We start from the raw sequence: 20,963 nt of genomic DNA, 5'->3' as shown, positions 1-20,963 counted from the left end.
GTCTGCTATACCTGTACACTGGTCTTGGAGGGGGAGTGGGAACACTGCCCCTTCCAGGCTTTCCCACCATCACTCAGCAACCTGCCTTGCTTTGAATTAGCTTGTATAATATTCCAACCTATTGAAATCATGGTGGCTATTACGAATTGACCCCCAGGTCATTTGCCTACATTTATCAAATGAGATATTTGGAAAGTCTTAGCACAGAGCTCAACATTTAACAATCACTTGTTCCCTTCCTTTCTCAACATGTTCAGTACCTAGCTCACCATCTTCCTCTCCTCTTTAACTTCTGCCCTTATATCTGGAGCCTTCAATAGTCTTGTTAATGCTTTCTCAAACTGCCTAGCCTCGGAATTCTTTAGTCTCCTTAAATTCCATGACTTATTGCTGCACTTCACTTCAGTCACAAAGAGGTTAGGCACATGCTATATCTCGCCATTACCCACACGTTCCTTAAAACAGACCAAACCCCCAAACTGACATTCATCTATCTGACCCTGACCCTGTATCATTCTAGCTCTCCCTGTCTCACTCCCAAACACTCTTTGATTTTATCATAACCTCTAATCCCTCAACCCCTTCGTACTTTAGGCTATGACTTTCTGCTCTGACAACTTTTTTCCTTTCCTGTATTAACCAATTAAATTTTATGCTGTCATCTCCTCTCAAATCTCTCACCGTGATGATCGATTATTGCCTCTCATCTCTTGCCAAGCCCCAGTCCACCATGTGCATCCTTTGCTTCTATCCATATATTGGGCCGTCACTGCAGCAAGGCCCTTTCATTGCTCTTTGCCAATCTCACTCTCCACTAAAGTTCTTCCAAACCTTTTATTCTCTCCTCACACCATTCATACCTCCCACTTCCCTCCTTTCTAAGAGGAAGATTCATGTCTCTTTATTGAGGACTGGGGCCATTTGAAATACTTCCCTTTTCTTCATTTCAGTGTCTTAACATCATACACTATTCTTTCCTCCTTTCCCCCAGGGTGGGCACCTCCCTAGATGATTATAACTAGTCCTTTTCCCTTGGCATTTGTGTAGAGCAGGGATGGCAGTGATGAGGGCTGATATATTTGCTTTCTTGTATGTATATGTGTGTGTGTGGTTTCTCATGAGGAATCCCTTGTGGTAGATTTTTCATTCATCCCTTGCTTGTCAGTCTTTTGTTTCCTGTGTTGTAATTTATTGTTCTTTAAGTGGTTTTAAAGGAAGTTGAATATAGTTGTTATCCTTGTCTCTTCTTACTCAGCTGCATATATCCATTCAGCTGTAAAGTTCTATTACTTTTACCTTGGAAGCATCTTCCATCCATCCCTTTCTTTTCACCAATGCTAGCCTAGGTGGGACACTCATCTTTTGTCTAGACCACTTTAATGGTCGCCCTACTGTGTTCTCTGCTACTTGCCTTTTCTCTAATTAATCCTTCATATACCTGCCAGATTTATCTTCTTAATACTGAGGTCTGATCATGGCATTCCCTTGTTCAATGTTCCCTTGTTTGTCCTCAAATAAAATGCTAATCTTAATCTGACATTTTAGGCCTTTAACAACTCCAATCTACATGAAACCCAAATATTTACTCGGAAAGCAGAAAGCCAATTCCACCATGGTAACAAGGAAGTCTATACATACTATGATGTAGGGAGCTTGCCATCACCAACCTTCCCTCAGGGAGCAAAAGCCCCCCACTCCCCAATCTACCTTTCTTGCCTCACTTTACAGAACTTGGAAATGTAACTTTCACTGCCTCTTGATCTGATCTTTCTCTGTCCTGTCTGTGCATCTGGATATGTGTTCCTCCATTCCTGTAACGGATACGTCCCTGGTCTCCAAAAGCCTTGTTCATCAAATTACACAAGAAAGTTTCTTAATCTTTTTTATTTCATGGTCCCATTTAGCAGTCTGATGAAGACCGTATTCTGAATGTTTTTAAATGCATAAAACAAAATACAAAGGCATATAAAGAGATCCCTCTGGATGGGATTCCTCGTCTCCCACAATCTCTCATGATTCTGACTTCTCCGTACTTACTTGTGTTTGTCTCATTCCTCCTACTACAACAGAAGTTTCACAAGGGCAGGTAATTTGTAATTGTTAATTTTTATATACCCAGGATCTAGCAAAGGGCCACAAACAAAGTAAGTACTTATGTGTTTGGTGAGTTCCCATAACTATGCCAGCAAAGTAAAAGCACTGAAGTCTAAAAGAGGCAAAGCTTTCAGAAAAGTGACTGAGGAACTGAATGAACTAGCTGTCTAATTCTCTAAAAAACAACTAGAAGGAGCATCATCTGCATGGTGATCATCACCTATTTAATGTCCAAAATGTGGCTAAAATGGGAAAAGAGGAAAAAGGCCTATTCCAAATGGTCCCTGCAAACCACACCCTTTACCATTGGCAAACTCCTCGTCACATACAACCTGACAGAAAAGGCGGGATTCATCGTTTGGCCCAAAGAGGAACCAAGCAAGGAAATGTGGGTAGTTCAGAGTAAAAAAGGAGACAATGCTTTTTATGTTCTTTCCTCCCTTAAAACTCTTTACATCGTGTTCATGCCTGTCCTGTAAAGTAGGCGCGGCAGATATTTTCATTTTACAAATGAGGAAACAGAGACGGAGGAGTTTCATAGCTCATCAGTAAGAGGGCTTGGACTGGGTTTTGGGTCTCTGGATTTGAGGAGGGTGAAGATTTCAACCGATCACAGCTGAAAGCTTTACTTCATCAATGGCAGGTAAGCAGTACTATCTCCTTACACGTTTACATCTAAATCTGCATACAAGATGGATAATGTTATAGGTTATATGTGTGCTCAAGTTTCAAAGTCCTTTTCTCCATATGCGATTGAAGGGGGGAAAGGACTTAGAAGTCATTGTTAAGTAGGGAGAACCATTTCAGTAGATTACCACGCTCCTTTCAGTAGCATCATCTTTTATTTCATCTTCAGATTTATCCACTTTCCTTAGACTATTACTGATTTTCATTGAATCAAATACCTTCTGAGCTAGGAACAAGCTTTAGAAGAGATTCAAGGGAATAGACACGTATCTAGCGCCTCCTATGTGCCAGGCACTGAGCTATACACTGTTACGATGACCCTAGGAAGTAAGTGCTACTATCATCTTCACAGCTAAGGGAACTGAGGTAAACAAGTTAGATGGCTTGCTGAATGAGGCTCCATTGGAACTTTGAGACTCTGGGCCCAGCGTTTGATCTACTGAGCTGCCAGCTGCCTCTCCTTTACCTGATAGGAAACTGAGGACCAGTTAAATTAAGTGACTTACCCAAAGTTGCATACCTAGTTAGAGACGGAGCTGGGCCCAGGATGCAGCTGTCTTGCCACCCAGTCCAGTGATTTTTTTCTTCTACTGTACCACAATATTCCCTCTTTGGTACTGACTGACTTCCTTCCCTGCTACTGTTTAAAGAAGCAGGTTTTTAATTTACATGCCAAAAACAACAGATGCTAAAAAATGTAAAGTTGTGAGTTTATTGCATATGTAACAAAAATGAACATGACCTCCTGGGTCCAGCCTACTATACAATCACTGTTTATTTCCAGCTGGTTCCATAACCACATTAAATAGAACTAGTATTTCTTTAAATACTTTTTGATTTAGACATAAAACGAAACATTAGTGTACAACTTTCACAAAATAAATCAGCAATAAAAACAGTGGGAAGAATAACAAGGATAGCAGCAATACTTAAAAACAAGACATTACAAAATAAATTAAAAAAATACATTATAAAGTGGTTGAGGAACAAAAATAAACAAATTAAAAAAATGTATCCTGTGTCTCTGGGAGGCTGCATGGAGCAGCAGGGACCTGGGCACTGGCTCCAGAAGGTGAGGGGACGGTGGTTTCTCTACACAAAGGATTTCATGACCACCTCAACCTGAATTGAGACCATCCTGCTAAAGAAGCAAGCTTACACTTTCACCATCAGAACTGACCATTTCTGCTTTTCAGAAATTACTTTCAACCCAAACATGAGTTGGCCTCTTCTCCTCTTCCCTGTGCCAAACACAAGCAGAATGGTGGTTTTCCTACATCCCTGAGTGTGTAGTGTAGGCTGATGACAGTTTGTGAAGGCAAGCCTAGAAAGTTGTACCCCTGGAGTAAGAGGGCATTGAGGGGAGGGAGTGGGGGGAGTTTGTCCTGCATCACAGAGGAGAAAGGCGAATGAGATCATGCTTCAAGATGATTTCACAAGTGCCCCTCCCTCTCCTAAGTGGATCCATGGGAAAGACATCAGGAGCACTTACAGTTTACTTGCCATATTTTATTCTTTGGGAAGGTTCAGCAAGGACTGAACCATTTTACATGTTCAAGGTTCTTGGAGTGCAATGTTGTTTGTGATGACGGGACTGTCTGGAAGGAGACAACTGGAGCTTTGAAAAATTCTGTTCATTTTGGGCAACATGACAACTGTGACACTCCAACAACCTTGGACACAAGTCTTCCAAGGCAGGGGCTGGCAAATCTGACTGTATAGTCAATGATCTGATGCAGAAACAAAAGAAAGAGAGAACACCCTTCCACATGTATTTAGGAAGCTTTCTTATCTGCCCTGTACATACAAGGGATACGAGATGCTGACCACTCAGGCCTTGCTGGACATTCTTTAATAGACATTAGGCTGCTTACAGAATTTCAAGAGGGTGGTTCTCTCTCCTCACTGTTGCTGACACAGAGGAGGTAGTTTTAAAGGCTGTCAAATCAAACAACATGTTTAAAAGTCTTTCAAAACATCTGTCTTTAGTTTTTGGACTGATAAAGATTCTAGATAATGGTTGGGAAATAATGAAAAGTGTATCCTATATAATTTTTGAGGTTGTCACAGATCCCTGGACAAAGTCTCTTCCTCTTCAGTTCTCAAAAAAGGAGAATCATAGCAAAAACTTTCATGTGATTATTTGGGCAGGACTCCCAGGAGGCAACCAGAAGAAGTCATGCTTAGTGTGACCGTAAACCAGGACTTTTAGAATTCAAGTACATAAGAGAATTCCAAAAGCCAGAAATTTGGAACAGTTCATCAAATCTTCCTATGATAGCAGTTTGAAGCAATATCCTTTCTGCTTCTGAAGAATCTTAATGGTCCAAAAGTGCCACTAAAGTCCTAAAACTGTTTGAAGGGAGTGACTGTCCAAATCCTGCTGCAGGAATCCTCACCAAATCATGCAAACCAGATTTGCTAAGGATGGCATACTTTCATACCACTGAGTTCCTTCCATTCCCTACATTAACTCACAAATATGCTGAGAAAGACAACAGAAAAATTATAACAGGATTTGAAAGAGTAGGTAGCTGCTTATCACAGTTTATAAACTGTTGAGTTGTAGTTTAAAGTTATTGGCAATGTCAATGCCTTTTTATTTTTAAAGGAGAAAAACAACAAAATACAATATTCCAGAATATTTCCAATTCATCTTAGACCTACAGATGAATCACAAGGCTTTAATCACAAAGCTTTACACAGCTGCTAAATGTCTTGCTAATGAATTACCCTGGACTTGTCAAAAATAAAATAAAAATACCCTATACAATCAAATCTGTTGCTTTTAGCTGAAATTTTAGCTTTCTGAAATCATGTTATTTTTCTTAAAATACTGTCTGATTTTTGTGCAAATTGGAAAAACTGTTAGTGACTTACAGCCTGAACTTGCACTGGTCTTCCTCTTATTGGGAAGCTGTCTTGGTAAGTAAACTAAGAATGTTAGCATAAGACACTGGGGGAATAGATGGACGGAGCACTGTGAAATCACCTCACCTCTGTGGATGACGGCTTTAAATCTCTGCTCTAATTTTTATATCAAATTTGACAGACATCTCCTTTTCCCACTCCCTTCCAAGCTGCCTTTCAAAAGGCCAAGGACTTTTGAGAACAGAAGTTTGTTCCATAGTTCAGCTTTTAGCAATTTCCTCAAAAGAACCCTTACAATTTCAAGTCATACAATGGTTGCTCTATCAGGTAAAATGGTGGCATGGAAATCACAGATTGGGGATTAATTGATTAGGTTGAACACGTGGTCTGTTCCTCATACAGGCTCCACCAGGTGGTGTTTTTACTGGAAAAACATTTGAAACTGGACAGACAGAAGGGACAAGGCCCTCTTCAGAAGAAAGAAAATTGTTCCCATGTGCAAAAAAGTTTTAATAAGTACCCCCCAAAAGAACTCCTCCGAGCCTTCAGAAAAAGCTGCCTGGATTCCTTCATCCTTCCCAAGATGAACCATCCTTCTTACCTAGAGCTTCTGGCTATGGCAGAGTGTCAGCTGTTTCTGCCATTCAATGGGCATACACTATGCAGTTTTATTTTCTGTTAGAAATTAATTGGTTATTCCTTCATGACAGCCTGCTACGGTGTGCAATTTGGAATTTCAGCTCTGGTAAGATATCCTGCAGCTACTGAACTCAAAGGGGACCTCAAGGGGGCTTTGAGACAGAACAGCTGATTATGTCTACCAGCTGCAAGTCCTCAGTTAAACCAAGCTCCGTTACCTAACTGTAGGTTGATGCTCCTATAAAAGACCACAGGTCACTGACCCTATCACAATATGTGTTACATGTCTAGCAGAATATCCTGTGTAACCAAAGCCAAATGTTGAACTTGGCTGTATTTTATTGGATGGGTGATGGAAGGTGGGGAGAGGGTATTGTAATAAAGGAGGGAAAACATGGGTAGGAGCCACCGACAAAAGTCCCTCCCCCCCCAAAAAAGGAGGGAAGACAGCCCTTTCCCCAGGGCTGTCTAGTGTTCCAATGCCTCCACCAGCCTAGCAGGAGGCCCACAGAAAGCTTCTAAGCTTTTCATCAGGGGTCCATGAGCTCATATCCATTTCCTTTGGTCTCCTCTTCATTCCACTGCAAACCCACATGTCTCTTCCACAGCTGTCAGCAGCTTCTCATAAAGCTTCTCGTAAGACTCATAAGGTGGAATGTCAATCCGATTAAAGCTAGGCCAACCAGATAGAAAGACAATGCATTAGCACAGGTAGATGCTAGGTCTTGAGGATATATTTCCAAGAACAGAGAAGCTCCCTCTCACCACCCCACTAGCTGTGAGAGTGAATCAAGGAACAATAATTATGTCTCTCTGGGAGGGTGTGAACAACGTCAAGGCACGTTCCTCAGCTCCCAATGAGGCAGGCTGTTTCCAGGGTGAAGATTTTCTAACAAACAGCAAAATAATAATGATAATGATAATAAAATCAAAAAAATTCCAAGTCTTCAAAGTGGAATAAAATGGAACTGTGACCATTTACACTGTTAGGACAAACCTCCCAACCTTGTGAGTTTGCAGTAGCGTAAAAAACCACAAAGGACACTGTTCACGCTCTTATCCCAGGCTGGACCGGCAATCTGCCACATGACTGGGAACAGGTTCATAAAGACAAAAGAGGAGAACTTGACTGCCAAGAAATTAAATTGTGTGAGGGGAGAAAAAGAACATTAAATGACTGACTAAATGGTCCAAATGGACGTTGAAAATGGTGACCTAGATAATACATATTTTATTTAATAGTCAATAGAAGTATCAACAGCTCCTGTTAAGAAAAAGATAAGCTAAATGGCACTATGGGTCTCAATTTTATAACAGGCATTTTTTGATGTCTGGGAGTCCATCTTATTTTAAACACTAAAATACTAAATAAAACCTGCTATAAAGGTTCTTTCAAAAAGTAAATTTACATAGCTCATTGAAAACTTAGTAATATCATAATAGTGCTGATAACACAGTATTTTGCTCAGTGTAAGAGGCATCATAGCAGATTTGGCTAAAGATAGTTGCTTTCCTATAAATGAAGGTCTTCCAACAAAGTTTTTGCTGTGATCCAATTTTTGAATGAAAACAGAATGTTCCCACTGCAGAGAATCATTGCCAACATAAGGTTTATGGACATATTTTTAAAAAAATCAACAAAACCTATCAAAATGGTGGGCAAAGGTTTGGGAATAGAGAGCACCAAGGATGCTAAGCCAAGTGAAAGTCTGGTTCATATTACAGAGCTTGTCTTACTCTGAGACAAACAAATGAATTTAAAAGGAATGTAGGCAAATTTCAAACAAGTACTGCTTGAATATTTTTAATAATTACTTGCCTTGTAATAAAATCAGTGTCTTAAAAATACTGCATACATTTAATTTTTGAAAAGCCTCTGTATAGTGGGCACACTGTCACAATAGTGGGATACCTTTCCATTATCTTCCAATTCTGATGTACACATGAAATGTGTCATTTGCATTTCAAATTCCCATTTTCAAAGAAGATATAGTTGGCTATGAAGATAAGAGTCATGACGACAAAACACAAAATACTCCAAAAAAGGGAGCGGTATTTTCACTCTATTATTCTTGAGAGTGAATACTTCCAGAACATACTGAAGACCCCACAAATCCATTTTCCTCACATGCACATCTTTGCTCTTACCAGGTGTGGGCCTTAGGAAGGTTGTCTGTATTGGCATCTATCAAGTGGATGGTAAAGAGCCTGGGTCCTGCAGCGCCTGTAGAACCTTACAAACCGACATTCTAGTTAATGCACTTCAGAGACAAATGTATGGCACTTCTCAACCTCATGGTTGTTATTAAGTTAATACATTAACATGGTTATCAGGTCATTTTAGACTTGGAACAAACACTAGGGATACTTGCCAAGTGATAGAAATTTTAGAAAGTCATTATGTGAGAAGTCAAGTGAGAACCCACCTCAAGGTTCACACTGAAACTTGAATACTCCCAAAGACCAAAATATCAGCACATATCAAAGTTATGATTTCCTTCAAAAATCATTCTCCCCCACCCCCTTTTTAGAAAAATAAAACTCTGAGAAACAAAAGGACAAGAAAATAACTAAGTTGAGGAAAAACCCTGACTATCTCCCTTTCCAACCAGCTTGTACGATTGCAGTGCTCAGTGTCGATCAAATTCCATTGATTTTTCAGATATATTAAAGCTCCTGATATGAAGATGGGCTCTGAACCACAGATCCAATGAATTTTAGGGATGGAAGGAATCTTGTGGATCATTTAGTCCATCACTTTCATTTTACACAGGAGAAATCCAAGTCCCAGAGAGGGTAAAATCCCCAGCCAAGATCATACAGCTGGAGAGACTCCAGTTCAGGCCTACTGATTCCCAGTCTGGTGCTCCTTCTACTGTCAGTACCTTTTAGGAACTCCGTAGCAGATGACAGGGAACTATAATTACAGGCATGCTATCAAAGCATTCAGAAATGGCCAATGGTGTAATCAATAAATTCTGTTTTCCTCCCAAAGAATTATTTTTGTCCATCTTTGGTAAAAACTACAACACATTACTGTTTTTTGAAAGAGAAGGCTTGGAATATTTCTTCTTCTCTCTCTACGGGTCAGCATGTGTTCCAAAGTCCCTGGGGAAAGGGAGTAGGGGAAGGAGAACCATTTTGCTGGTCATCTGGAGGCCACTGATCAATGAAGGCTTTTTCAGGTCTCTAGAAAATTTTCTGTCCAATTCTGAATGTGCTGGCTTTGTTCAAAGAAATTAAGTTCTATCCACTGAATTACATTACACTTGAATCAAATGGTTTTGATTTATTGACATGTTCTTCCTCAAGCTGATAACCATTACCTTCCATTTTGGCAGATTTAACATGGCCTGGATTGTTAATATGTGAGGCTAGCATTACCAAGGGAAAAGAATTTCTCTTTAGAAAAAATGATGATAACTGAGGTTAAGACTGTTTTCTTTGCCACAATCAACTGCAAATAAATCTAGGAAGTTGGTCTTATCTTTCTCCCAGCACATATATGCCACTGTCTAGATATGGGAATTGAGGAAGAGATAAGGGTCAAGGATGATTCTCTGATTGAAAGCATAGGTGAACTGGAAGGATGGTAGTGTCATCAATAAAAACAGGGAAGTTCTGGGGAAAGTTTTATTTTGGTTATGTTAAATGCTTATGGGACATTCAGGATGAGATGTCTACCAGAGAGTTGGAAATACAGCACTGGAATTCAGGAAAGAAATGAAGGTGGGCTATAGAAATTTGGGAGTCCTCTATAAAGAAGCTGTAGTACAGGAGGTTAGGTATCCTAGGTTAATGCCTGAGCTTGGCTAAAATGAATGATATGCTCTCTGAAAAGATTCTATCAGCTGCCTAAGATGAGGCTCTGTGCGACACTAGTATGTAGGTGGATAATAATAAATCAGTAATTAGTATAGTTAATACATGTTGTTATGACTACTGATAAAGGTACAAGTTAATGCTAATTTATTCATTAATTTCCCCTCCTTTTAATATACCTTACTACTCTTGACATTTCCACTTTTACCTTAACACATTAAAAAAAAAACATTTCAAAAGTGCCTTTCTTCTCATTTTGAAACTGTTTCTGTTTAACTCAATCACACATGAAGGGATATCACTGATCTTAAAGTTCACATATAAGCTGAAAGAACAAGTCCTTTAAGCTAGCAAGAAAGGGTTTTGATCCCTCTAACAATGAATTATTGAACAACTTGATTATAAAATACAGCTGTGGAATCTTCCTCTCTCAAGATCTCTGAAAACAATATAATCATGTGCCAAGTAGTACAATGAATAGGGCACTACACTAGGAGGCAGCAGACACAAGTTCTTGTTGCTGTGAAATAAACTGGAGTCATAACATCTCAGTTGCCTCATGTACAAAAGTGATGGACTAAATGATTTCCATGGTCCCTTCTGCCTTTGACATTGTAGGAATTTTTCTGGAAACCAAGAGAATGGACTAGGAGACCTCTGGACCTTGCATCGGCTATATGATATTGTAGTTCTATCACCAGGAATAATCTTGCTTTTTTATTTGGTCTCCTTTTGGTCACAATCCAGATCTGGTAGAACAGTGCCTGGAACATGCTGAGAACTTACTAGATAGTGGCTGACTGTCAGTCTAGAAACAGGGGTGGGGAACCTGCGGCCTCAAGGCCTCATGTGACCCTCTCAGTCCTCAAGTACAAATTGATGAGTCCAAATTTTACAGAAGAAATTCTTTGATTGAGAGGATTTGTTCTGTGAAGTCTGGATCCAGTCCAATATGTGGCCTTGAGGTCACAGGTTTCCCATCACTGGTTTAAAACATTCAACAGTACCAGCCATTTACTAACATATATTAAGTTGAAAAAAAGATAGTTCATAAAACAAATACAGATCTCAGCCCTTCATGTCACTGACTATATTAACAAATGACTCATCTGACCCCAGCCCACACATCAGTCACCTTGTAAAGCCTTGAAGCCCTGGAGAGGAACCCGTGTTGAACCAGTCACAAACTGCAACAACCTGGCTCTCCTTTCTTCATCAAACGTTTCTACTGCTTGCCAGAACCACTTTACAATATTGCTATCTGCCATGCAGTGCTTGAGACGGGTATTTGACTTCCAATCATTCAGGTCTATTTTATCCAGGCCTCCTATTATGAGCTGTGAAGGTGTTAAAAGAGAATTACTTAGAAAAGCAAAGGTAAAATGATGTGTTATAGCTAAGAGATACCCAAAGAACTGAACTTTACCCCAAAATGAAATACTTGAGCCAAGAATTTTGCTCCCAAATGCCAGTTCCTCCATGAAGCATCCCCTGACCCTCATTGCTGTTAGCTCCTCTCCATACCTCACATCACAATATTTTGTCCTGTGCTTTTCTCATGTATTACAATTATCTGAATAGGGACTATAAGCTCCAGGAGGCAGCAATTATGTCTGCACAACATAAAGACTCTGTAATTCTACATTTACTATGACCAGTCGTGACTCCAGAAGACCGATGAAGAAATAGAAAAGGTGATGGACTGCATGTACACAATGAGAAAGACATTTTCAGACATGAGCAAACAAGAATTTGTTGTGCCTGACCCTATTGTTGGTTAGTTGTTTTCAGTAATGTCCAACTCTTCAAGACCCCATTTGGAATTTTCTTGGCAAAGATACTGGAGTGGTTTGCCATTTCTTTCTCTAGCTTATGTTACAGATGAGGAAACTGAGGCAAATGGTGAAATGACTTGCCTAGGGTCACAAAGCTAGTAACTGTCTGAGGTTAGAACTGAATTAAGGTCTTCTTGAGTGTAGGCCGAGAACTCCATTCCCTATGTCACCTAACTCCCCTGGATTACACTTATTTATTACAAGGGAGGGTTTTAATTTTTATTTTTGGTGGAGAAGGGAGGGTGAGGGGAGAGAGAGAGAAAGAGAGAGAGAGAAAATGAGAATACACTGATTGTGAGAAGGAAGGAAGGAAAGAAGGACAGACATTTTTAAAATAGAGAAAAACGGAATCCAAAAGGGGACAAAACAGGGCATTATTAGTACTACTGTATTATATTTACTACATACTTTAAAATGCTATATTTAATAGATTCACTCTTTCACGTACAATTCCCTTCCTATCCTAAGAAGCATATGGAAATATTCATGTTTGTTGAAGTTAGTCAAGTTTATAAAAGAAGAAAAATATAAGAAAGTGGAAATAAAAGCAAATAGTCATATTCAAATAAATACAAATTGAACTTATTTAAGTAGCAAATCCATGCAAATAAATATTGTACCTACCACACATTTCTACAATCTGTCTGTTTTCTAAAGTTTAATCTTGGTAAAATGGGAACACGTTCTGGGCCCAGTATGGTATAAGGGTGAGCACAGCTGCCCTCTCAGCAACTGACCTGAAATCACTGCAAAGCTAACAAAGGCACTAGGCAAAGCGGAACAGAGTCAGTTGGAGATGGCTATGGAATATCAAGGTGGAAACAGTCAGAGTGCCAAAGAAGAGGAGGAGGTCAGCAGAACAGAGGATAAGGAGTGAAAAAAAAACACAGGTGGACTTCAAAGAAGCATGGTGGTAGAAGAAGGGAAAATGGAGAAGACATAGAAATTGTATCATAATTGGGGAAAGGGAACACGTTACTGATTTGCAAACCTTAAAGCTTTCTCTATGGAAATTATTATTACTACAAATCAGCACAGTTCAGAGTATCACATGAATTGGCAAGTGTGCCCATTATTAATAATTAGCAAAGGCTTGTGAATGCTAGACATTCCCTGTGAGGAACAAAAGGTAGATATGTTTGCACACATTCTGTATTTTAATCCAATGATCATATAGAAGGTTTCTCTGAAGAGGGCAGAGGTGAGACTTGGAGTTCCTAGGTTCTTAATCCTCTTTGAGGAGACAAAGTTATTGATAAGGAGTAAAGTGGAATAAACAAACATTACCATTTCAAACGTTACAAGCTGTCAGGGGGACCTGGACAGTAGCAGACAGGATGTGCTTAAGAGTGGCTACTGGCCACAGGAGAAGGAAACACTTTTTGCAGGGGATAGAGAACTCCATCTGCTAACTGCTGCCTTTAGGCTTTTCCCTTTTCTGTCCATGATCCACACCCATTAGATACCAGACATTTTTATCATGAAGTAACATCCTTGTGTTTTTGCACTGTATTAGGACATGAGGACTCAGTGGGAAATAACATATACACAAGAAAGAAAACTAAGTGTAATTATACAGTGAAATAGCAAGTGTGCCTACATGATGCAGTGTAGTTGGGACACTGGAAGAAGAGCTGGAAGGATGAGGGGGGGTTCAAGGAAATTCAACCTTTTTCCTTAGCACATGTAGGTAATTTGCTCCTGTACTATTTCACCAGAGCTGTGCTCAAGATGCCACATCATTTCTCCCTGAAGCAGAAAATGCCAGAGGGTAACTTATTAACATCACCCAAGTATCTCTGCTATAAAGGAGGAGCCTGACCATTTCTCCATTTCCATATTGCATAGTGGAAAAGTTTGGTTATTGAGAAGATACTTTCTTGACTATGAGGGCAATTTGAAGCCCATAAAGAGAAAATGTCGTAAGATTCTTCAATGCTAGAGGTCATTATAATTACAAGAAATAAATACCTTAAAATTACCGGACAGATTGTTGACCCTCGTTAACGGCTGATCTTGTTGTCACCTACATAGATCTAACCACCTTCACCTACCTGTTGGGCAGGGGTGTGTGGCATCACTGTTACCAGTTTCAAAAGAAAGGCCCCAAAGCAGCACAGGTATTACACTGATTTGATCAAAACAAAGAAGATAATGAACCCCCAACCCAGTGCTATAGGCTCTTTAACGACATGACTTGGCCCTTTGTTCCAACTAAAGATAACGTACATACCTCAAGCTCCTTCTGGTCAAAAGGCTTTAGTAAGTGTTGGGGGATGAGCTCATTAAATCCTTTTTGAAGTGCTAGGAACTGAGCCTCTATTCCTCTCATAAACCTCCAATTTACATACAACCTGAAACAGAAAAAGCCCCAAGTTAGAAGCAATACAAAAGAGTGTAGGGAGGAATGATTTTTTTCTCCATCAATAAAGAAACCTTGACATATGGTGTCAGAGCTGATAAAAAAGCAAACATTGCAGGCAGACACACTGCGAGCCTCTCCAGCCTCCCCCACCCAAAGCTTACTTACAACTAGCTGCACTGTCAAATTGCAAGTATACCAGCTCACACCTACACATCTCCAAATGCTTAGGTAGAACTGGACTACTAGAAATAATCTGGTCTCTACAGCTCTACCCTAACACTTCCAAGTACATTTACATAAAAATACTAACTTGGAACCAAGGAAAAAATATGCACCCATTCTACAGCTTAAGGAGAGTTATTTCCCTAAATCCCTCCAAAACTATAGGTGTTTATAGAATAATTGACCCTGAATAAGAGGTAAAAAAAACAGGCTACAATAGAGATTAGGGTCCAGCAGAGCATGCAGTTCTTTGCCTTGTCTCTAGTAACCTGCCTGTGACTGAGGGGGTCACCATCACAATGGAAACTGTAGTATGGTTGTGGTGAGTGCGGTTACCCTTGGGAAGTCTGCCTTTCAGCTAGGACGCAGAAAGCTGTCCCATCCTCCCCATTTGTGCACTAATAACAACTAAGCCACTTATTAATCTTGTTCCCACTTTAGCACAGGCTCATCACTTCTCTCTCACTGGGCAACAGACGGAATGTGTTTGTTCAGCTATAGTGCCCTGCTAGGCAGGGCTATCACAGCAACCACAGGCTGTTGGATCCCACAACCTCTTGAGGTGTCTTCTGGTAAATATAACTCTATGGAAATAGGGGTATAAGGGACAGTCAGACCTCAGCTAGAGTCTTGGTCTGTTCCATGACATTGTAAGCTCTCTGAGGGTAGGGATCCAGTTTAAGCTAAACTTTGTAAACAGGGAATTGTACAGTTCCATGCACCCTTTAGGTGCTCAACATATATTTGTTGCGGCTACTGATGATCCTGTGGGTATTACCGGACATATTCTTTCTTGTTCTCCTCTGTAACAGGAACATTTCTACCATTTGGTTTAAGCTCATGTTGAAGAATCCGCCCAAAAGCATTATGTTCTACGCAGAAAGTGTGATCCAACACGGGAGTGATGTCATTCTCTCTGTCAAAGTCAAAAGTACACGTTAATTAGGCCTGTAGGACTATAAAACACAATTGTAAATGGCAGAATCAGGAGAAAAAGGAGAAAACAACCTCCTTTACTAAGCATGTGTGGAGAGTACTATGAAGTGTTAGAAAAGGAAAAAAATGGTACTTGTCTCTCATGGAGTTTAACCTAGATGGGGAAAGGCAGCAGGGTACTCTGGAAAGAACAACAGACATGGGGATGCAGGAGGCCGGAGTTCTGATCACAGGTCCGACATTCGCCAGCTAGGTGATCCTGAGTAGATCACCATCTTCTTGGGCTTCAACTTTCATCTATTAAAAGTTAGGCAGATCATCTTCAATCTCCATCCCAGCTCTGACAAGCTGTGACTCTGGTCTAACCTTGAGTGCTTAGTGCTGAACAGGTGGTGTGGGAATGGAGTCAAGAGGAGATGCTACACTGTGAAAGTAAGTATCTTAATACTGCTCTCTAGTTAAAGATCCTTCAGATCTGCCAGGCTAAACTGAAAAGTCTTTAACTGTACATTAGAACAGTATATCTAGTATGGTATGCTTTATAGTAAACTTCAGAGGATGGAACACTTCCAATAAGATGCTTTCCTTCCTATTTCCTTATACTACCTAACTACAACTACAGTTCAAATGGAAAACTATGAAATGAGACATGCCCTTAGATAGGGCTGATCCATTAATGAATTAGTGATTCCTGTTCAATTCATTTGCTACTCATCTCTACACAAACAGACAATCACTGGTGCTGAAGCTAAAGAATCTCCAATTCTATAAAATATACTCATTCTTCAAAATGTGTAGCTCTAAACATTTTGTAGGTCACACCTAAAGCACTGGGGAGCATATGTCTGAGTAAAGAAGAAAATAAAAAAAATGAATTTTGTTTTGAGAATTTCATGAATCTTACTGAAATAAGAATTACTCACATTCATATGCTGCTTTAGGATTTACAAAGTGGTTTCCTCACAACAACACTATGAAGTAGCCAGTGCAAGTATTATCATTCACATTTTATAGCTGAGGAAGCTGGGCCTCAGAGAAGTCAGTAGAGTTCATGGTCCCATGGCTGGCAAGGGCTGGAGCTAGGATCCAAAGTACAGTTACTGATCCTGAGCCACTGCTCTTTACACTGTATCACTTTGGCAACTAAATAAGCACCAGGCTGTTGCAAACCGAAAGTTAGGGTTCATTAGTCATTGTGGTTTAAACTCAATAAATCAACAAAAAGGAGAAGAAATTGGACTATAAAGTAGAAAAATCTGATCAAACACCAGCGAATATATTTAACTGTCAAGTGTTTAGGCTAAATGGTTTTTCTTTTATAAATGTAATCTATTACATCTCTCCGTTTTATTCTGCACCACACATATTTATGCTGTTTCTCCTTTCTCTCGCACGCCATCTCAGAGATACAAGAAATCAACAGAATTGCCACCTGTTTCCATTAAGAGAGCCTTGGACTTAAACCATCTGCAAACATACAGTACTTACAAAATCCAAACTAAGCTCTTGTGGAGCTCTGGGTCAACTGATTCCAAATCTGATAGCTGAATGGGCTTCCCCAACAGCTGTTTGTAGAAAGGAACTGTGAAACCTCCATTGATGTAGTGTCCATGGAACACAGCCAGACCCATTATCCGACCAACAAAGTGAAAGTAAGACAAGTGATCCTGCAGGGGACACCAAAGAGCAAGAACTGATAAGAAGAATGACTAGCTACATGCTGACATCTTGTGGCTTAATGTCGCCATGCCAGGAAGCAGGCAGGGCTGCCTATTCTCAAAAAACTAATTCAAAATCTTCCTAGTTTCATTTGTTCTTTCAGATGCAAATATAAGAAAGCTATGGAAAATAATAAAGCATATATTTTAAAATTATTTTAGAAAGATTCTCCCTGATACAATTACACGTTTTCCAATTTTCCTGATGTGTTTGTAGGGGGAAAGAGAAGTGAGAAAATTAATCAAAGGAAAAAAAGTCCCCACACCTTATTTAGTAAGTCCTCATCTGTCAATAAGAATAAGATGGTAAAAAAAATAACCTTAAATGACCCAAAACTTTCAACAAACTCCTTTTATTCATTTGAACTAGAGAAATCAAGTTTTGGTTTACATTTTGGATCACTCGGTCCTGTCAGTGGAAGGTTGTAGAGCTCAAGTAAAACCTTGACTTAAAAGTGATAAATGTATTGTTCTACATTAACCACCCATAATAGCTGGAGATCACTTGTACTTATGGGCAATAAGTATAGGAACATGGATATATATATATATGTGCGCATGTATGTATGTATATATCTGTATCTTTTTTGGTTGGAAAAACAAAGTCCAGCACTCATGAATCTAAGAAATATAACTTCTTTGATGAATACAGTATCTACTAGCCAGAACTCTCTCAAATGGCCATAAAGAATGTCACATGGAATAATTCAGTTTATTTACTGTTCTAAGCAAAAATAAATCACCTGCAGATTCTGTTTACTAAAAACCTGGAGTACAAAATGATCCAAATTTCTGAGCTCAAACTCATCCTCACTTAAACTTCCAATACTCTTTTACTTCACATGACCTTTGAGCAAGTTATTTATTAATTAAATTCAAAATTTAATTGAATGTTAAGAGTCAGCTTTAAAAAATTCTCCCAATTAAATTGATCCGCATTATGTTTATTAATACTTACAGGGTTGATTGAAGAGTCTGGATTTATTTGCAGCATGTAAATATTATCTGTAGAATACTGGAAGAGTCCATAATATGGATTCAGCATTTCATGGCACAGTAAATAGAGCCACTCCCTAGAGATAAAGCAGTTATGTATTTCAATTTACAATGCAGCATCTTCAACTCTGAAAGGCATTTATCCAAAAGGACCCATTCCTAATAGAATTCAACCTGCATCAACCACGCACACAAAAGTCAAACATCCATGTCTATAAGAAGAGTTAGTCATATTACCCCAAAACAAAAAAAAATAAAATTTTTGACCTCAACAACTCAGTATTTATTAGACACATCTGCTGATAACAACACTAGATATTTTGTGGGTGTGGGTGGGAGGGAGGTAAGGGGAAGATGAGAGCAGGGGAAGATAGGAAGCAACCAGCAGAAACAGACACTGCCTTCAACAAAGTTTCTCAAAGAGAACTCAGTGACCTAACATGGACTGGATTATTCAGCCCTATTCATATGGATTTAATGAAACTAAGACAAAAGAAAACTGTCACTGAAATTCATTTTTGAAATACTTGGAAGGCCTGAGTGTTTTAATTCACGTGACTTTGATATTTTATGTGTTTATATAGCTTAAGGATTTTAAAACACTTCCTTTCCTGTAAAATCAAACTGTTCCAGCACTGTGTTTACAGAAAGGATCTGGTAGGTGTAGACATGAAGACATTTTGAAATTCAATAAGCATTTAGTAAGCAAAGCACTACATTATGATGGAGAAAATAAATAAGAGTGCCGGTCTTCACAGAGCTAACAATCAACTTTGAAGCTATAGAATCAACATGAAACATCCTATTACAAAATAGAGAAGCAGCCTGGTATGGTGGATAAAAGGCTGACCAGGAATATGTAGGTTCAAAATCCTGCCTCTGACAAGCTGGCTATGTGATCATGGGCAAGTCACTTGACTTTCCCCAACCCCAGACAACTGCTGAACATTATGCATTGAAGATGTGTTGCTACGTGCATCAGTAGAGGGAGTTTCCTACACTGATGAAACTGCTCTCTGAACTCCTAGCCTCCCCTACTAAATTGAAAGTCATTCATGACAAGTATGTTTATAAGACAGTATTAGAGAAGTAATAAATTAAGTGCTACCAATAAAGAAAAAGATCATTTATGATTGAGGTGGAAAAGTTGGCTCCTGAACCAGAACCTGAAGGAAGAAAAGGATTTCAATAAGTAGAGGTAGCTACTTCAGTCTCAGGTAAGGAGAGATGGAACACATGGCTCCCTTTCTTGCTACATGTGCCCTGAGAAGAGGCTTGGCAGCAGGACAGTTTCCATCTGCCTCAAAGTAACTTCCCCCTGCACCTGGAGACTTCCATCTGCCAAGTCCACCTGGTTTCCAGGCTCTGGTTAGAAGAGGAAGGAGAGCTTCCTCTGATCACCAGCCTACCACCTAAAGAGGAGCAACCTTTCCTTTGACCTCAGGTCTTCCATTTCCTGCTCCATCTGTCCCTTAAGGACAGATAAGGATGAAAGTCTCTACATGAACCGATGCTGACTGAAGTGAGCAGAACCAGGAGAACGCTGTACACAGTAACAGCAACAATGTGCAAGGATCAACCATAATCGATTTAGCTCTACTCAGCAATACAATGATCCAGGACAATTCCAAAAGACTCATGATAGAAGATGCTATCCATATCTAGAGAAAGAACTATGGAGTCTGAAGGCAGATTTTCACTTTCCTGGTTTTTTCTTTCTTGTGGTTTTCCCCTTTTGTTCTGATTCTTCTTTCATAACATGTCTAATGTGCAAATATGTTTAACATGATTGCACGAGTATAACCTATACCAGACTGCTTGCTGTCTTGGGGAAAGAAAATGGACAGGAAGGAGGGAGAAAAATTTGGAACTCAAAATCTTATGAAAAAAATAAATATAAGAAAACCATCTTTTCATGTAATTGGAAAAAATAAAATACTATTAACAAATATAAAAAAAGAGAGGAATGTCTCAGGGTGGGGGAGTAGTACCTCCTTCTCCTGCTGTGCCATGTCAAAGGGAAGAGGAATGCTGAAACAGGGCCTCCCACCTGATTGCATACCTTCCACTCATGCTGCACTTGGCTCCAGTCTGATACCCAGCATCCTCTGGGAAGAGGAGGGGAGCTTTCTACTCAATGATGATAAACAGTCTCACACATGGTGATAACCCTACACATCCCAGTGATTCTGAATTCCTGTAGGTCATCCAAATGCCATTCTCCAGCTCCCACCAACTGATTCCTTATTCCCATTCCTCTCAACTCTCCCATCCCAAGGTCCAAACAAACACCACCCACTCCTTCCACTGTGCTCTTTGGAATGTCCGTTCTATAAGCACCAAACTTCCTTTCATCCTAAATCTTTTTCGCTCTCACTCTTATCTACCAACTAATACTGAAATTCCTCCCCCCTCCCCTAATGACTCCACCTCCCTGGTTACTTCTTCATTCATTCCTCTGGGCTCACTTGTTAAGGCAGGGATCTTGAAGCATCCTTCCTCCCATGGCCACTTCCAGGATCTTTTCCTACACTCAGTAAACTCCCCTCCTTTGAAGCTTATTCATCTCTACCACCTGCTCAAAATCCTGGTAGCTGCTGTCCCTTTTCTTCATTCTGGCTCACAATCCTTTTCTCCAACATCCTACCCTCACGCTAGGGGACTTCAATATACATACTAACTCTCTCTCAAACACCCTAAACACTCAGTGATTAAAATACCTTAATCATTCTACCTACTCAATTCCCATGACGTACTCCTTTCACCCCACCTTGCACC

At 39.8% G+C, this 20,963-nt stretch overlaps 1 protein-coding gene across 2 annotated transcripts in view; it reads right to left on the bottom strand.

Moving 5' to 3' along the window:
- Positions 1-3,479: 3,479 nt before the first annotated feature.
- SMURF1 (SMAD specific E3 ubiquitin protein ligase 1) overlaps positions 3,480-20,963 on the bottom strand; it is a 101,928-nt gene continuing 84,444 nt past the window's right edge. Inside the window, exons 12-18 of one of the 2 annotated variants that reach the window (XM_072597643.1) lie at positions 18,148-18,262; positions 16,960-17,138; positions 15,314-15,451; positions 14,182-14,302; positions 11,249-11,450; positions 8,440-8,524; positions 3,480-6,964 (exon numbers count right to left, since the gene is read on the bottom strand). In XM_072597643.1, coding sequence (XP_072453744.1) covers positions 6,865-6,964; positions 8,440-8,524; positions 11,249-11,450; positions 14,182-14,302; positions 15,314-15,451; positions 16,960-17,138; positions 18,148-18,262 — 940 coding nt within the window. In that variant the 3' untranslated portion in view covers positions 3,480-6,864. The remainder of the gene's footprint in view (positions 6,965-8,439; positions 8,525-11,248; positions 11,451-14,181; positions 14,303-15,313; positions 15,452-16,959; positions 17,139-18,147; positions 18,263-20,963) is intronic. The other variant, XM_072597644.1, reaches the window with a different exon arrangement.

The sequence above is a fragment of the Notamacropus eugenii genome, chromosome 3, assembly GCF_028372415.1.
Source record: "Notamacropus eugenii isolate mMacEug1 chromosome 3, mMacEug1.pri_v2, whole genome shotgun sequence".
In the NCBI taxonomy this organism is placed as follows: Eukaryota; Metazoa; Chordata; class Mammalia; order Diprotodontia; family Macropodidae; genus Notamacropus; species Notamacropus eugenii.
The sequence above is the reverse complement of the archived record's forward strand: the minus strand, read 5'-3'. Positions and strand labels throughout refer to the sequence as shown.